Source organism: Pseudophryne corroboree, chromosome 7, assembly GCF_028390025.1.
Source record: "Pseudophryne corroboree isolate aPseCor3 chromosome 7, aPseCor3.hap2, whole genome shotgun sequence".
Classification (NCBI taxonomy): domain Eukaryota; kingdom Metazoa; phylum Chordata; class Amphibia; order Anura; family Myobatrachidae; genus Pseudophryne; species Pseudophryne corroboree.
In genome coordinates, this window is record NC_086450.1 from 356,735,472 (window position 1) to 356,751,919 (window position 16,448).

The 16,448-nt window shown below is 40.8% G+C and overlaps 1 protein-coding gene across 2 annotated transcripts in view; it reads left to right on the forward strand.

The window, feature by feature from the left end:
• The window catches only part of GPRC5B (G protein-coupled receptor class C group 5 member B), a 155,461-nt gene that overhangs the window by 87,023 nt on the left and 51,990 nt on the right, over positions 1-16,448 (forward strand). Inside the window, exons 3-4 of one of the 2 annotated variants that reach the window (XM_063934440.1) lie at positions 5,495-5,607; positions 12,028-15,488. In XM_063934440.1, the coding sequence (XP_063790510.1) occupies positions 5,495-5,607; positions 12,028-12,072 (158 nt within the window). In that variant the 3' untranslated portion in view covers positions 12,073-15,488. Of the gene's footprint in view, positions 1-5,494; positions 5,608-12,027; positions 15,489-16,448 lie in introns of those variants that run through there. The other variant, XM_063934439.1, reaches the window with a different exon arrangement.

Here is a 16,448-nt window from a genome sequence, read left to right on the forward strand (position 1 = left end):
CCTCTCTCTCAGCCCTCAAAGCCAAAATTTGGCATATTGCATCTATGAAACAGATTACGTACTACCTTCATGACCGTGGTCATGTTTTTGAGCAGGTTTGGGCCCTCTGGCTCACAGCTGAACGTCAACCACCACCTCGCCTCTCACGTGGACCCATGGGCATCGCCGACTGACCTCTCTCTGCCTCCTTCTTATTCTACACTTGCATTCGTTCTCTATCTTTTACCCTATACCCACTAGTCTCAGCAAATATACTGTGATTGGATTCCTCTGTCGTGGTCTTCCCTTTCCCCTACCCTCCTCCCCCCTCCTTCCCGTCCCCCCCAAATTGGATACTTAATTACTGCTATGTTATTTTTGTTTGCTTTTATGGCTTATTCTAAAATTGTGGCTTCCGTTGGACGTTGGTACTTCTGACCACCAGTCCCCCCTCTCGATATCTGTTTATCTATTGTAATTTGCCACGCAAAATAAAGAATTTAAAAAAAAAAAACGGTGGCACTTTATTCTCAACCATCCATGAGCTACTAGTTAGAACTTGCTCATCCTTATGAAGAGTTTATGTCTTGTGTCCATCTGGAAGCTGAGGCAACACAGGGACAGGACACCGCTGTGTTAGGTATATACGTACATTAGACTGGACTATCTATGTGCAAATGAGACATAATAAGCCTGGTACACCTGTCATTGTTTGTCTACGATATGGATTCTTCTTCATGTGAACAAAAAAATTAAAAAGACCAGTTTTCCCCAAAAATAAAGTGTGAAACCATTCTTACTGCTTAGACCATGTTCCTGAAATACCATAGAGAAGCAACATGTACACTATGATAGTTATTTGCTAGAGTCTAACAGTAATAAAGCACGTCTTCCAGTAGTATCTGCTTATGAAACTACCACCTATAAGAAAGTTTAGAAATGTCAGTTTAATTTGTAGGTCTTAACAGAAATCATTTAAGGTGCATTAAATCTGACAGACAAAATCGTTACCGCTGCTCTATGAATAGACTGTCTCCAGGAGTCTGAGAACTGAAGTTTGATATTTCTGTAGCTGTGAATTCATAAAAACACTGGGTAACGCCTCTCCTGATATCATTAGTCGGGTGGTATTCATGTGACCGCCGGTCTGCTGACCGACAGTCACATGACCTACTCCACCATCCCGCCGGCTCAGTATCCTGATGGTCGGCATGCCAACCAACAGGGACTATTTCCACTCGTGGGTGTCCATGACACCCATAGAGTGGGAATAGAACCCGTGGCGACCGCAGGTCGCCACCAAGCCCGCAGCGTGGCGAGCGCAGCGAGCCCGCAAGGGGCTTGCTGCTCTCGCCCCTCCCCGCCGGGATCCAGGCGTCGGTAAGCTGACCGGCAGTCAGGAGACCGCCGGTCAGCCATACTACACCCCATTAGTCTCCTCATGAGGGTTACTATCAGTAACTTTTACCAAATATCTGTGCTGTACTCAAGGTCAGAAGTAGTTATATGGTCTAAGAAGAAAGATACAGTAGTTTCCTTTTTAATGAGTGTCTGTTACTGGATAGCTGGTATACCATGACTTCATGTGCATGCACCCCAACCCTCACAGTTTAGGTGGAACAGTCCTAATTGTAGGGGACTCTCCTATCAATGATTTTTGTCCAGATTTCAGGACAATTGTTGAATGGTTTGTTATGTATTGAGGAGGTGGTGGAGGAGGGTAAGTGGGCTGAGGGTTGCACAATGCTATGGATGTGATGGTCATACTCCAGGGGGCGATGCAGTCAAAATGTCGGCGGTTGGGATCCCAGCGTTCAGGAGACTGACGACGGAATCCCAACAGCTGGCATTTTACTGATAGACGGAAAGCAAACACACGGCCGGAATTTCTACTCAGTTGGTGGGTCCACGTCACCAACCGAGTGGGCTGAAGCATGGCGAGCCTGCAAGGGAACTTGGTAACAATAATCCTGCAGATGAGATGTCTTTGTCGGTATACTGACAGCCGGCATCCCGTCTGCCGGTATATAATACCGGATCCTCCAAGGGTATGTGGCAAGATCGAGTGTATGACATAAATAACTGGATAAATGGATTAGCTCTGTATTCCCACCTCAAATCCGATAAAAGAGATTTACTGTTGACATCTTCAAAACGTTGTTGCTAGTGCGTCTCACTGTCACACATTGCTGCTTTTCCCATATATACACAACGATCAGTCATAACATCTGCCTAATATTGTGTAGGTCCACGCCTAAACAGCTCTGACCCATTAAGCGTAGACTCCATAAGACCTCTGAAGGTGTCTCGTAGTATCTGGCACCAAGGCGTCAGCAGCAGATCCTTTTAGTCCTGTAAGTTGCGAAGTGAGGCCTCCATGGCTCAGACTTGTTTTTCCAGCACTTTCCGGGAAATGTGGAGCATAAAACCAACACCTTGAACTGTTTGTCATGTTCCTTAAACCATTCCTGAACAATTTTTGCAGTGTGGCAGATTGCATTATCCTGCTGCTATTATTATTCAGCAACAATGTTTGGATGGGTGGTACAGGCCAAAGTAACATGCACCTGAATGCCAAGACACACAGTTTCATTGCAGAACATTGTCCAGAGCATCACACTGCCTCCGCTGTCTTGCCTTCTTCTGGTGCTATCTCTTCCCCCAGGTAAATCACACACGCGCACCCAGCCTTCCACATGATGTAAAAGAAAATGTGATTCATCAGACCAGACCACCTTCATTTCGGCAGTGGACAGGGGTCGGCATGGGAACTCTGACCGGTCTGTGGTTACGCAACCCCATACGCAGTGGGCTGCAATGCGCTGTGTGTTCCGATACCTTTCTGTCATAGCCAGCAGTAGCTGCTGTGTGGCATCAGACCAGATAGGCTAGCCTTCATCCCCCACACGCATCAATGAGCCTTGGGTGCCCATGACCGTATTGCTGGGTCCCTGATTGTCCTTTCTTGGACCATTTGTAGTAGGTACTAACCACTACACACCAGGAACACTTCACAACATGCCATTTTGGAGATTCCCTCACCCATGGATCTAGCCAGCGCAATTTGGTCCATGTCAAAGTGGCTCACATCCTTACCCTTGCCCAACTTCAGGAACTGACTGTTCATTTGTCTCCTAATATATCCTACCCCTTGACAGGTGTCATTGTAACAAGATAATCAGTGTTATTCCCTTCACCTCTCAGAGGTTTTAGTGTTTTGGCTATTTCGTGTATATTCCATCTCTGATTTCCCAAGCACTCAGGAAATGCCAAGTTGTAAATCTAAAAATTTGCTGCAATAATGCACGTTTCTTTAGAATTGTCTGGTCAGGAAGAGAAAAAGTGTTTCACAGTCTGTGCGGCTCTTCCCAGTACTTTGTCATATTAGGGCACTAAAAAGCATGTAGCTTGCAGCAATTCTGCATGAAGCTTGCAACTACGTGAAGCATAGACTAGATACTTACCATAGGTGACAGTCATAGATTTCTCATTATTCCTAGTAGGCCAACATGATGTGCTTTCCCTGCACATTGGGCCTAATGCAGATGTGGTTGTTCTTGCGATTCCTGTTGCCATTCACAATCGTGACTATATGCTGATATAGGCAGAAGCTAACCTGAGCATTGCTGCCTTTGCATTTCCATCTAACGGCGTACAACTGCTGATACATTGGTACCATCGTCACATATCATTCCATAACCCAGTTTCAGAGTGCCTCTGAAGACGCGCAGGCTGAGCTGCTCTCCTGGGACGCAGACAGTAGCAAGTAAGAGCGCAACTGATAATTTATGCGAGCCCAGAAAACGCTGTCTGAACGCCCATGACACTCCTGCATTTACCCGCCAACTCCGCATTACCACTCCCAATCACTGTCTTTTTGTCACTCACTTCGCGACTAATCCCTTGTTGGAACCGCCAATCACTGCGGCTCAGATGCATGCGCAGTATGAAAACATGGACCGATTTGTGTACAATAGCTGCTTTGCAACCGCATCTTAATTAGACCAGTTGTGCATGTTAGAGAGAAAGCAAAATACCTAAAACTATTAAGCTGGGTTCACACTAGACAATGTATCGTCTGTTCAAGTAAACGGACGATATATCACTAGTGAGTCGGCAAGACATATCGCACCGGCCCTGCACACAGCCGATGCCTGATATACTGTATCTACAGAGATATCTGCACATCTGATTGTGTGTGTGGGCAGTCAGCTGACTGTCTGCACATTGGCTGCTGGGACTGACGTCAAAGCTGCCCGTCCAGCTATAATGTCAGGATGGCATGTCGAGTTGCTGATCGATGGGTGTATATGCTTACCTGAATCGGATGCTTGGAAGGCAGATCCGGTAGTCGGCAGATATCTTGGGTAAGTATGTATCCAGCTTTAGTTTAGGTGGAGAAATATTTAGAAATTGATGTCTGAGTCTTATAGCACTGGTAAACAGTTATTCCCATTGAAATCTGACTACAGTAATCTGGCCTAAATAACACACGCCCAGACGAATGGAAAATGGCACGTGATGCACCAAAGAAAACATGGCTACATCAGACTGCCCAACACCTTTAATCATTGCACTTCCATATTGATGATGCCACGCAAGCCACCCTAAGCCTATCACAGTAGCGTGCGATTAGTGCCGGCCAGCTTACCCTACCAGCGCTAAGGACAATTAAGTCTAAGTTAACTCGAAGTCTACAGTAACATATAATCTATGGCCTTTAACCTCATGTATCAAACTCCTGTTTTCCTGTAGATTGTAAATAGGATCACGGCCACCTTACCTATTTGTTTGTTAATAGCTGGTTCTGTTTCATTACTGTGTTTCTTCCCACTTATAAGGTATAGTTAGAATGTCTGGAAGACTGCGGAGAGTGTAGGACAGCCTCTGTGATGCAGGCAGTCTGTGATTTTGATTACACGATCCGTGGATAATCGCATCAACACGGACGGCCCCCTGCTGATTGCCACCTGCGCCTGTCCTCCCCCACAGTATCCACCAGTATGTTGTAAATTAATGTGGAATATGCTGTCATTATCTCAAATAAAGGTTTAATAATAAAGTTCGTCAATGAGCACTCAAATCAAGTTACAGGGTATAGAACAAATGTATAAAAAGTGACCTGATCATGGCTCTAGATAAGCTCTGATAATAATATATACTAGTAGGTTAATTCCTTCTTTAAAACTCCGATTGCACAGCACATAGTATATCTCTGCCACTTTGAATTTTTTTTTTTCACTGCTAAGCATTAGAATAGAATATTGTAAACATGAAAATAAGAAACATGTAATTAGAATGGATAGAGGCCATTAAACTCGGTCCTCAGGACCCCACACAGTTAATGTTTTCCAGGTCACCTGTGGTGATACAGAGCGCACCTGCCGGGTGACCTGGAAAATGTGAACTGTGTGGGGTCCTGAGGACAGAGTTTGAGAACCACTGAGGTAATAGACTGAGGAAGGAGACATCCTATGTAATACTAATGCTATGTTTTCTGCTCTAATTTATGCAGCCATGAGGTCTGGGGGATTTCGCAATGGTAGTTTAGGGAGCAGACCCAGCGCCCCCTTCAGGAGCAACGTGTACCAGCCTACTGAGATGGCCGTGGTGCTGAACGGTGGAACAGTAAGTATTAAGACTATGTAAACCTGTACAGTCTGTTACTTATATCCATAAATGTAAGACCTATAGCTACACCAAACAAGCGAATCCTCCTGTCTGATTAAGTTGTGATGCAATCATCTCTATTTCAGTTTTGACACATTGTTTTTAAATGGAGTGGCTATACATTAGCCCAGTCTAGTCTATTCTGCACAGATTATAGACACTAAGTGGCAGACACTGTTTCATTATATACAGACAAATGATTGATATGCAGTAATATATATATATATATATTGCTCTAAAGATGGGTACAGTCATGCTGGCTTAAAAGAGTTACCCAGAACGCTTGAAACATTGTAGTGTTCTATAATATGGTAATCAATATGGTAATTCCTGTGTGATATTAAATCAATACATTAATGCCTAAAGCATCTACCAACACCCAAATAAAATAAATAAATTTCTTGTAATGTACTTACTGTTCCGTGAGCCCTACAGAAGGTTTGGTGCTGTTGTTGTTAGGAGGGATTAGATTGTGGTGTAAGTAAGGAAGGGAAATGCCCATGAGAGAAGATGGCCCTGCTCCTGAGAGCTTACAATCTATATTTATAAATGCGATCCGGATCCTTTCTTCTTCTCTCGTTATTATTATTATTATTATTATTATTATGATCCTTTATTTATATGGCACCACAAGGTATCTGTACTCTTTAATTGGCGCCCAATTACAGAGTACATATACATATAATAAAAAACAGGGAAACAGTGACTTGAAGTTGAAGACAATATAGGACAAGTACAGGGTAACTAGGCATAACTACAACAGTAGACGACACTGAGATAAGTATCAAGGTGGCCGAGAACTGTAGGATTTGGGGAGTTGAGGATTAGTAAAGTAAGAAAAGGATAAGCACATGAGGGAAGAGGGCCCTACTCGCAAGAGCTTACATTCTAAAGGATAACCAGAACATTTGAAGGGACACTCCTAAAGTAAGAAGTAACTCTTGTAAATAGTGATTGTTTTTGAATGAGATAAAATTAAGACATAATGAAATATATACAGAATATACAGATGTGTTCTCATACATCTAGCCGCGGTACGCCATGCAGGGTGAGATTCCTGGTGTGAATGAGCCGCCAGATCCTGTGCAACTCTGCCAACCTCAGGCGTCTTTTTTGACTAAAATGCCTTTCAGTCAGAAATCAATGTGACTAGGACACACAAGGAGACTGTGCTGATTCATTTCATATACAGTATGTCACTAATACAGTGGTTCCCAAACTTTTTGGAATCACGGTCCCTAGAGCAACAGAATTTTTTTCACGGTGCCTCCAGGACAAAAGCTTCTTATTGAGACGTAGAAAGAAATATTAAATAAAGTCAATTGTGTTTATGTCATCCATAAGTTAAATTGTGTGGAGAGGGACAGGATTTACTTCTGTTTGTCCACATACAGTATTTTATGATTAGCAGCCACCAGCACTGGTTTTGCCTATTACATTTAACATAAATAATTTTAATTGGTCCTGGACCACCAATCAAAGGCACCCCTACAAGTGTCCAGAGGCATCCCAGGGTGCCTACGCACACAGTTTGGGAACCACTGCACTAATATATTGTGTGCGACTGAGTCTGTATAAGGCGTAGAACAGAACTTGTATTGGAAAAAAAAAAGATTTAGCTGCTACTGTGCAGCAGTTCATGTACGGATTCAGACAAGTGTCTTATATCAAATTAATTAGGACAATCTCCTCATGTGTCCTATTCGCAATTCGTTGCGAATAAGAAGCTTTTTTGGCGGAAAAAATAAGCAAAAAAGACGCCTGACGCTAGAAGAGTCTCACTCCATCTGGCTTGCCAAGAGGGGTTGCTTGGCCTGACTGCAGCAAAGATCTATGAGGACACATCTATAACTCCTTCCATTCAGTGGTGCAATGGAGGCGGCTTTATTCATGTCTTTTCCTGAGAGCTCTGTCGTTTGCCTCACAGTCCTAACTGAAAGCTAAAGGCTATGTGAAGCTTTGGTATGACCTTGCAGCACTATATCGCTGAGCCTGCAGTTTCTTATTGGTTCTGCTGCTCATACCCTCGCCACAGCCATTTTAAAGTGATGAGAGAAAATAATCCAAGGGGTTCAGAGATAAAAGAGCTCGGCTGTCAGGTCCCGGAACTCCATCACAGTTAAGTAGCTAGTCAGTGAGAAATCACCCAAATAATTGGTAATGCTGCTATAGGCATTAACATACTAGGGGACATTTCTGAACATCAGTGTACGGGAATAAGGTAATGTTGTTCATATCATCCAGATTTTCTGTCATTTCTTTAGTCCAATTTAAAAACTAAAGCAATAGTCTGATTAGCTGCTAGGGGTAACACCCACTTTTCCTTTATACCGATTTTCATAAAAGTTCCTCATTACTTCTAGTCCTCCCTAGTTGTATAGAATGAATACCAGGATGCTGTAGGCAGTACCTCAATTAGTGATTGGATATTTGGTACAATAAATTAATAAAATGTTTGTAGAGAGTGATATAGCAATGCAATATAATATATTCTTTTAAGCTGGTAAAACATATACACTTAATGTTAGACCTGAAACACTCCTGCCTGGGTTTGTAGTAGAAAATGTGGATTTATTTGGGATAACATGCACAAAATCTATAAATTTTCTCTCTTTTTACACATTTTTACTCATTACAAAAACAGATCGATAATTTTTCACTTAGCCGCTGGTTCCCATCCTCTGGGTGAGGATGCATCAGACAGCTTGCTGCTGGAGTGATTTGTTCTAGGCTTATTAGTCATTACCCCTCTCCCTCTGTCTGTCTCTCTCTAGAAACAGTGGTTAGATATCCCTGTAAGCTTTTAATGAGATATTCCCATCTGTGGTCATCTGCAAACATCGCACAATCCATGTAAACCATTCATAGCACATGACAGTCTGCTGTACATGTTATTCCCAGTCACAATTAATCAACCCATGTACTCATGTAATCATCACCGGACATGCTTATTATACGCTCTTCATTTAATAATAAACATGATGGATTATTAAAGCATTACAATCTCAGCAAGATTGACAGGTTATTATATTGTCTTGTGGTTAATAATATTTATTTGGAACACATGAGTAAAAAATCTGTTCCGCTCTAAAGACACAACATGCAACGTTTCAGAGCTTGACCGTGGTCATGTGACAGGAAATGAGTCATACTTTATTAAGTTGCCATGAAGCTGCACTTTTTTAGGTGGAAAAGCTCAGTGTGACTTGACTTTTAGCCTTCAGTTCACATGTTTAATATGGAGCAACCTCATAATCCTGAGATTGTCAACACATTAAATATAATGTGTGTATGTATATATATATATATATATATATATATATTGTGCTTAGGCAACGGTAGCCAGCTAGACATCTTACAACTTGCTGTCAAATGTTTATTTAATTTTATAACACTTTAAGTATACAATATTAAAATAATTCCCTTCTAAGCATAAAGGGTGAAAATGTGACATTTTTCAAATCAGCCCTCCAGGCATCCAGGGATTTTACCCCAGTGTTTCGTATTGTACTCAAACATATGACTAAGCCTTAAATACAAATTACTTTTTAGTCAGATGGCCTGTTGTTTTAATTTTAGATGGTTGTCACGGCTCTGAAAAAGTTAAATATGTTTTCCGTTTGATTTTCTTCCAAGGGAGAAAACTAGGATAAGTCTACATAGAAGCATTGTAAATTATATATGATAAATGTATGGCTTTTACAGGAGTTTACACCAGAAAAGCTTTTTTCGTTTTTAAACAAACTCAGATATCATAAAACGACAAAGAAAAACAAGTAATTGTTCTGCCTAATTATCTATGGGATACATAATGTATACGTCTCCTTTCCTGACAATGTAGCTGAAGTGGCCATAAAGATTGCCATTATTATTAAGCAATCTTAGTATACATTAATTACGAGATAGTAGACGGGGTTCTAAAATTACCTTGCAGCCTTTCCTAGGAAAATCACACACACAGGCAGCTTTGTACCTTCCTGACCCAAGATTACTGAAATAAATGTTTGTGTGTAATTAGCAGTTTGACAGTTTTACAATAAGACCCACACTGTTGATAAAATTATCAATGGTTAACAGTGAGATCCCCTGGGCCTTGGGTATGTGCACCAATTTGTTACACATGGTTCACAATGATCATAACCCAACTTCGTGTGAGGTATCATTCTAGCCGCAGCACAGTAGGAATCGCCTTGAGAGTTGCACCAACACTCCATTGGAAGAGTTATGAAGGGTCCCAACAGCATCTATATTCCAAATTGGCTCCTAAACCTTGTATCGGTGGTTATACCAACATCAAACAGTTGGAGTGATACAATAGATAGAAGTTCCACTGAGAAATAGATGCACTAATGTCGTTTAATGAATCATCAGCTGGCTTGTTAAGTACTTAAGACCTATTAATGTTGTTCATTGGTTTTGCACAATTTGGCAAAGCTAACAACTCTTCTGAAATAGCCAACAATGAATGATCTGATTATTACAAAAAAAACACCCTGTGCCCATATATAAATAAAACCTCCAGATTGGAATGCATTATAATTATGGCCAGCCAATCAGTGGCCTAAATCAAATGCTTCTTTGGCTCTAAGCTTGTGTGTGAAATGTACAGAAGAGCTACAATATTTAGTGATATACTTGAAAAGGTCATGACCACGACCACTCCAAGGCAGGCTTAAGAAACATCAGAATTCTGCATGATATCACTATTATAGTACAATAGAGACCACGTCTGGTTTAAATATACAGCGGTGACATTACGCATGTTGAAGAAAAAAGTCTGCCCAAATTCAAAGTGTAAATGGATCCTAACCAGTGGAGACAGCCATTTTGTAAGTGTGGTCTAAGATTTAGTTATACCATTGAAGGATGACAATCAAGCTTAGGGTCGCTAGCTCCTTGCATAGGCTGCTCACGAATATTAGTTCTGTGTAGATAAAGGTGCACTTTGAGAGCTATTTGGCTACTGCACATGGCATGTCCAGTAGTTTCATCGTAGTAAATCAAGCTCTCTGTATAATAAAAGTAGAACATACTTTGCTTTAAGCTTTTATCTAGCTATTTATCATTCCTAAGTGGATGTAGCATTTACCTGCATCCAGGTAATTATCAGCACTGTGTGATGTACTATGCATTATAGATATCATTGATTTATCAATTACTCTAAGTCAAGGCCACCTTATACACCAACAGCCGTCACCGAATGATAATTATCCAGCTATATTTCTATGTAAGTAGCAGTTTTTACAAAGTCTGCTGAAGATTGCCAAAGTTATCCAACATGGCTGATGCACATACACTATTTGCTAGGCCAGGGACAGCTGTAAGACAGGGTACATGTGGGATTGATGATCTTGCCTTGTGAAGTTATATTCACTGTTTCCTGGAATATGAGCATAGTAGCAAAGTTGGGTCTTTTAAATATTAATGGAAAGGACTGTACTCAAACATAAATGAAATGTGATTAATAAACTTGCCCTACATTAAAATGCTGGAACTGAGTTCCCCCAAATGCACTTGTCCCTAACATAATTTCAGACTCATATTGAGGTTTCTGTCTTTTTTATAAACTGCAGTGGACACAGTGGAACTTTCAGTCAAATCAAGGAGCCAGCAGGATCTTCTAAGGAGCCGTGGAAGATTTACATCTATAGGATTCAATAGACATGATGCCATAAGGCCTTTTACACTTTGGCATACATGTCTTTTGGCGGTTTCAAAAGCTAATGCAGCGCATGTAATCAGGGACCATTGGAGCTCAATGTTTCCAGTGTTGTCGTACCCACTTGCGTTTAGGAGCGTTGCATTGCTTTGTGGTGTTTTGAACACTTCTTGCTCCATTTTTGTGTTCAGCACAAGTCATATTCATTGAGGTCAGTTAAATACTCTTCGTTGATTTCCCCAAACACAAGTACCTGTGCTCTTTAACCACGGCATGTCAAACCTGTTTATGTCTCGTGTGTGTTGCCACAGGCATTTCCACTCGTCTCGTTCCAATGTCAGGGGTTAGCTGGCCTAGAGTTAGTTGATTGTAGTTATGTTTTGTCCCATTGGCTACCTCTGCTTGTCCAGATTCCCCCCCCCCACCTTTCCCCATCACCATAACCCCCCCCCCCTCCCCCAGTAATCTGCCCTATAGGCTTCTGTCTCTACGCAGCCAACACTGGGTCATTTTTAATGATGTAATTCCAAATAGACATTAAGTATAATTTTATTTCCCTGGTTTTGCCATATATCCCAAACATAACTTTTAGTACACCTTAGAACACCACAGAACGTATAAAGGGTTTATTGAACTCTCAATGCTTATGCTTATTAAATGTGTTTAGATTGACATAGAGTCCATATTCTCAGATATCCATTTGTTGTCCTTATTTCCAGATCCCAACTGCTCCTCCAAGTTACACTGGACGACATCTGTGGTGAAAGGCACATAGGTTCCAGAGTCACAGACTATTTCACCTACTGTCCCTGTCTTTATGAGGGAGAAATCAGTAAAGGTAGCAGGACACAACCGCACAACACTCAAGAGCTCTGGTAATCCTATCTAATAGGGTTTATCTAAATGTGAACAGCTGTGAACTCTTAAAATAACATCTAAAGACGGATATTGTCGCAGCTGACTTGAAGTGACTCCACACACTCAACAAGATTCACTTTTACAGAACAACTGTTTGTTGATGGACGATAACATTAAACAGTAAAGGGACACAATCCTGTCTGCTTGCTTGGTCACTAAATCTCTATTTTAAATCAAAGTCAATATTTCAGTTAGTAAACAAGAAAACAGGCCAAGTAGTGTCCATGGCGGCTATTTGGGCAAAACAAGGGGTTTTCTATGGCTTCAAAGTTTAAGATGCTTCGTCTCTGAAACAGGAAATTCATCACTGAAGACTCAAACCAGGATAAAGGAAGGCCTTATTGCTCTATAATATACAGTATGGCTTAGAAGACTACTAAACTGCAAGCTGATGTTTGTTTTTGCAAATACAGTTCTACAGGGTACTGTGCTGAAATGGTCACATTGCAATGATAATTTATAACATGCCAAGGCCCGAATTAACAACGTGGTTAGATGGAAAGTGGGGGGGTGCTCGCCCCTCTCCAAAGCAATAGTTCTCATCAAGACATGCAGACTTTTAAACAAAGAAAACATAACCGATTTTAGTGTTCTCATCTGTCAGGATTGCACATTTAAATAAAAAAAAGAAAAACAAATTTCCGTGGTTTTAACTAAAGCTGTACTTAGATGGGAATCTAAAGGAGCCTTTAATTAAGATAATAAAACACAAGACAACTATTTTAAATCTAATCACAAAGAGACTATTGTGTAGTTTAATTCTACATGGTGCAAGTTTGCAAATATAAATTCAATGTGTATGACTTAGTATTAAGGATTTAGTGTTAGTAATTTAACACTTGACAACAAGAAGTTGTTTTTTTAATGCAACCACTGGTGTAAACAATAGAGATCTCTATCCTTACAAAAAAAATATTGTGGTGTCAGTTAATGGGGTAACTCGGCTCTTTCACTGATATGTTTTATTGTAAGACATGATAATAATCAGCCGGCCAGATCATGTCTTTTAAAAAGTAATCCATAAGATTATTTACCAGTAGGTACAGTATAACAATAGCCTAAAGATAAACTAAATCTGGCGTTTATATTTCCGTAAGACTGATACACATAACACACGTTCCCAACTACTGTTATGATCCGAGTAACTTTCCATGTGGATATAAAAAAGTAAGAGGAATTTCCCTCAGCAGTATTTTTGTGATTGGAGGAAAAAAGGTTATAATAAATGCTTATTATATCTCATCTTCATCTGTGCTATGATAGCTTTCCTGCAGCCCATTATTATTTTTACCATGGTTTCATCACATTTTAAGTCACACATTCCTTTACGATCATAAGTCATACGTGGTCACTCATTCGCTCTACTTTCCTGTAAGAAGTAAGTCAGTCGTGAATTGTATGGCAGGGTTATTGGGTTACATTGTGATATTCTTGTTTACAGTAGCAAATTGGTTGCCAAGGGCATAGGAAACCTTTGAGGGAAAGTCACATAAACTGAACAGTATCACTGCCATGAAAATTACACGAAATGTGTAGGAGAGGGATTGTTACGTAATAGTCTCATAACTTGTAGTATACCTTATTCGTATTCATTACAATTTGCAGAACAGTCTCCTCTCCCCAACTCTTGCCCTGTAATCGGCACTAAACACCGGCCTAACCCATACCTCCCAACATGACCCTCTCCAGGAGGGACAGAATGCTCTGCTCCTGGACTTCCCTCTTAATTTATAATTACCATCACCTGTGCTGAAACACCTTTCTCATCCATGAACCTGTTCAAAACAGGTACCCGCAATCATAAAAGAAGAGAAAAGTCCAGAAGCAGAGCATTGTGTCCCTCCTGGAAGGGGTCATGTTGGGAGGTATGCTAACCACCAGGTGATAAAATCTCTGTTAAGATTTCAGAAACTCATACAGGTCTGTGTGTGGGCTTATCTAGCCAGATCCTAGAGGGCACAGCTGCTATTCTGGCAATGTCTGCATTCTTCGACCATCTTGTTCAAGCCTTGATCAGGGGCTGCACGCTTAAGCTAAAACCTATTATGTACTTTAAGTACTTTATACGGGGGGTACATTTTATTTGAATTATAGAACTGAGGTATTCATGCACCACCCCTACACACACACACACTTGCTGCCAATGGGACGCTCATGGATTACACAGGTTCTGTGGCTGGCTGACTTCAAGCCTGCATTTCAGCTGGTTTTAATCAGCCACAGAACCTGTGTAATCCATGAGCGCCCCAGGAAGAAAGGGATAATATGGTCACTCTGCTTTACCAATAATGTTTTAATGTTATTTTTAGGGAATCTTCTTTCTAAATTGGTTGTATTTCTATTTGGGTTTCCTATTGTAGCCTTGCTATTGCAGCTTAAGGGATACTTGTAAATAATCTAATCTCATTGGATCATTACAGGGCATACCTGAAGAGAAGTCAGAAGGTTTCCGTTATTGGTCTGTGTGGGCAATTATATGAGTGCAGTTACAGGCCCCAGTATGTTCCAGAAGTAATACATATGAGGTCATACTGGAGAGTGATCCCATCGCTCGCTGCTGAGGATGAGTGACAGAATATCTTAGCCTGTATTCCAGTAATAGGGATAGTTCTGCTGGATGTTTTTCAGAATTTGCTGAAGAGTAAGCAAAAATGTCTGTTTACTGTAGCTTCAACTTAGTCACATAAGGAGCTACAGTTGTTAGCGCTTGAGGTGGTGCACTCCAAGCTCTTCCAATTTCAGTCCCATAGCAAATGCAGATCAAAAGCAGTTACAGACAGTAGAAGCAATTAGAGTAGCCTATCATTTTAGTTACGTATTTTAGCCCTGTATTGACACTATTGCAAATTTGTGTCGGCCTTGCATCACTATGTGCATGACCGGACATAATAGTACCTGCCCATTTTTGTGATTCCACAATGGTGGCTGGAATTAGAGGAATTTTGCAGGAAAAATATTCATAGTGAAGCAAATGAGCATCTGTAGACATGTTTTACCTCATACAAAAATTTTAGTTAGACATTAAAAGTAAAAACAAATAAAATGCTGGTTTTGGTGAGCGTTTTGTAGTTGGCTGTTATATAGCCCAGACATACACATTATGACATGGCTTTATAGCCCCAGGTGCCTTAGGAAAATTATAATATATATATGCAGTAGCACTTAAACCATACTTGCCTACCTGACCCTCTCCATGAGGTAGAAAATGCTCTGTTCCTAGACTTTCCTGGTAATGTATGATTGCCATCACCTGTGGTGAAACATCTTTCTTATCAATTACCTAGCTCACCACAGGTGATGGCAATCATACATTACCAGGAAAGTCCAGGAACAGAGCATTTTCTCCCTCATGGAGAGGGTCAGGTAGGCAAGCATGACTTAAACCTACCCAAAGATTATGATGCAGTTTGCACTATAAATGATCTGTTGCGCAGTACATGCACTAGCACAGTGGTTCTCAAACTCGGTCCTCAGGACTCCACACAGTGCATGTTTTGCAGGTAACCCAGCAGGTGCACAGGTGTATTAATTAGTCACTGACACATTTTAAAAGGTCCACAGGTGGAGCTAATTATGTCACTTGTAATTCTGTGAGGAGACCTGCAAAACATGCACCGTGTGGGGTCCTGAGGACCGAGTTTGAGAACCTGTGTACTAGCATACTGATACAGTAGTTACTTATGCTAACATTATCCTAAATAGATTTTATGGTAGAACCAATGTTGTGTTCCAGTGACATCTGATATATGTATGCGTCAGAAAAACAATGTAAGTAAACCATGGCAAAAATAAAATGGCTGCTTAAGTTCTGCCTGTTGGATACATATAGTGGTGGAGGTATTGAATGAGCTGAGCTAATTATCATATAACTACAACCATTTTGTGAATTTTGGCTGAACCCACAAAATGGCTGCCACCTACGAGATTTATTTACTAGTTTTGAATGCAAGTGGAAAATAAGATTTGATCAGGATTTAAACATGAGAAGAAGGTGCATTTAGGGAAGCCTTCCTAGTTTTTACCAACGCAAAAGGATCTTATTTATTCAACTGTGCAAAGAGGTTATCCCATATTTTTAAAGGGATGTATTTTTCATCTTCCAGTTGTGCATGTCTCAGTGCACCTTGAGGGATGTAATAAAAACTTTCAAATGCACAAACTTGACGCATGTAATAAAGTGGGTCCTAATGACTTACTCTCATGAGTAATGTTTTCAGCATGA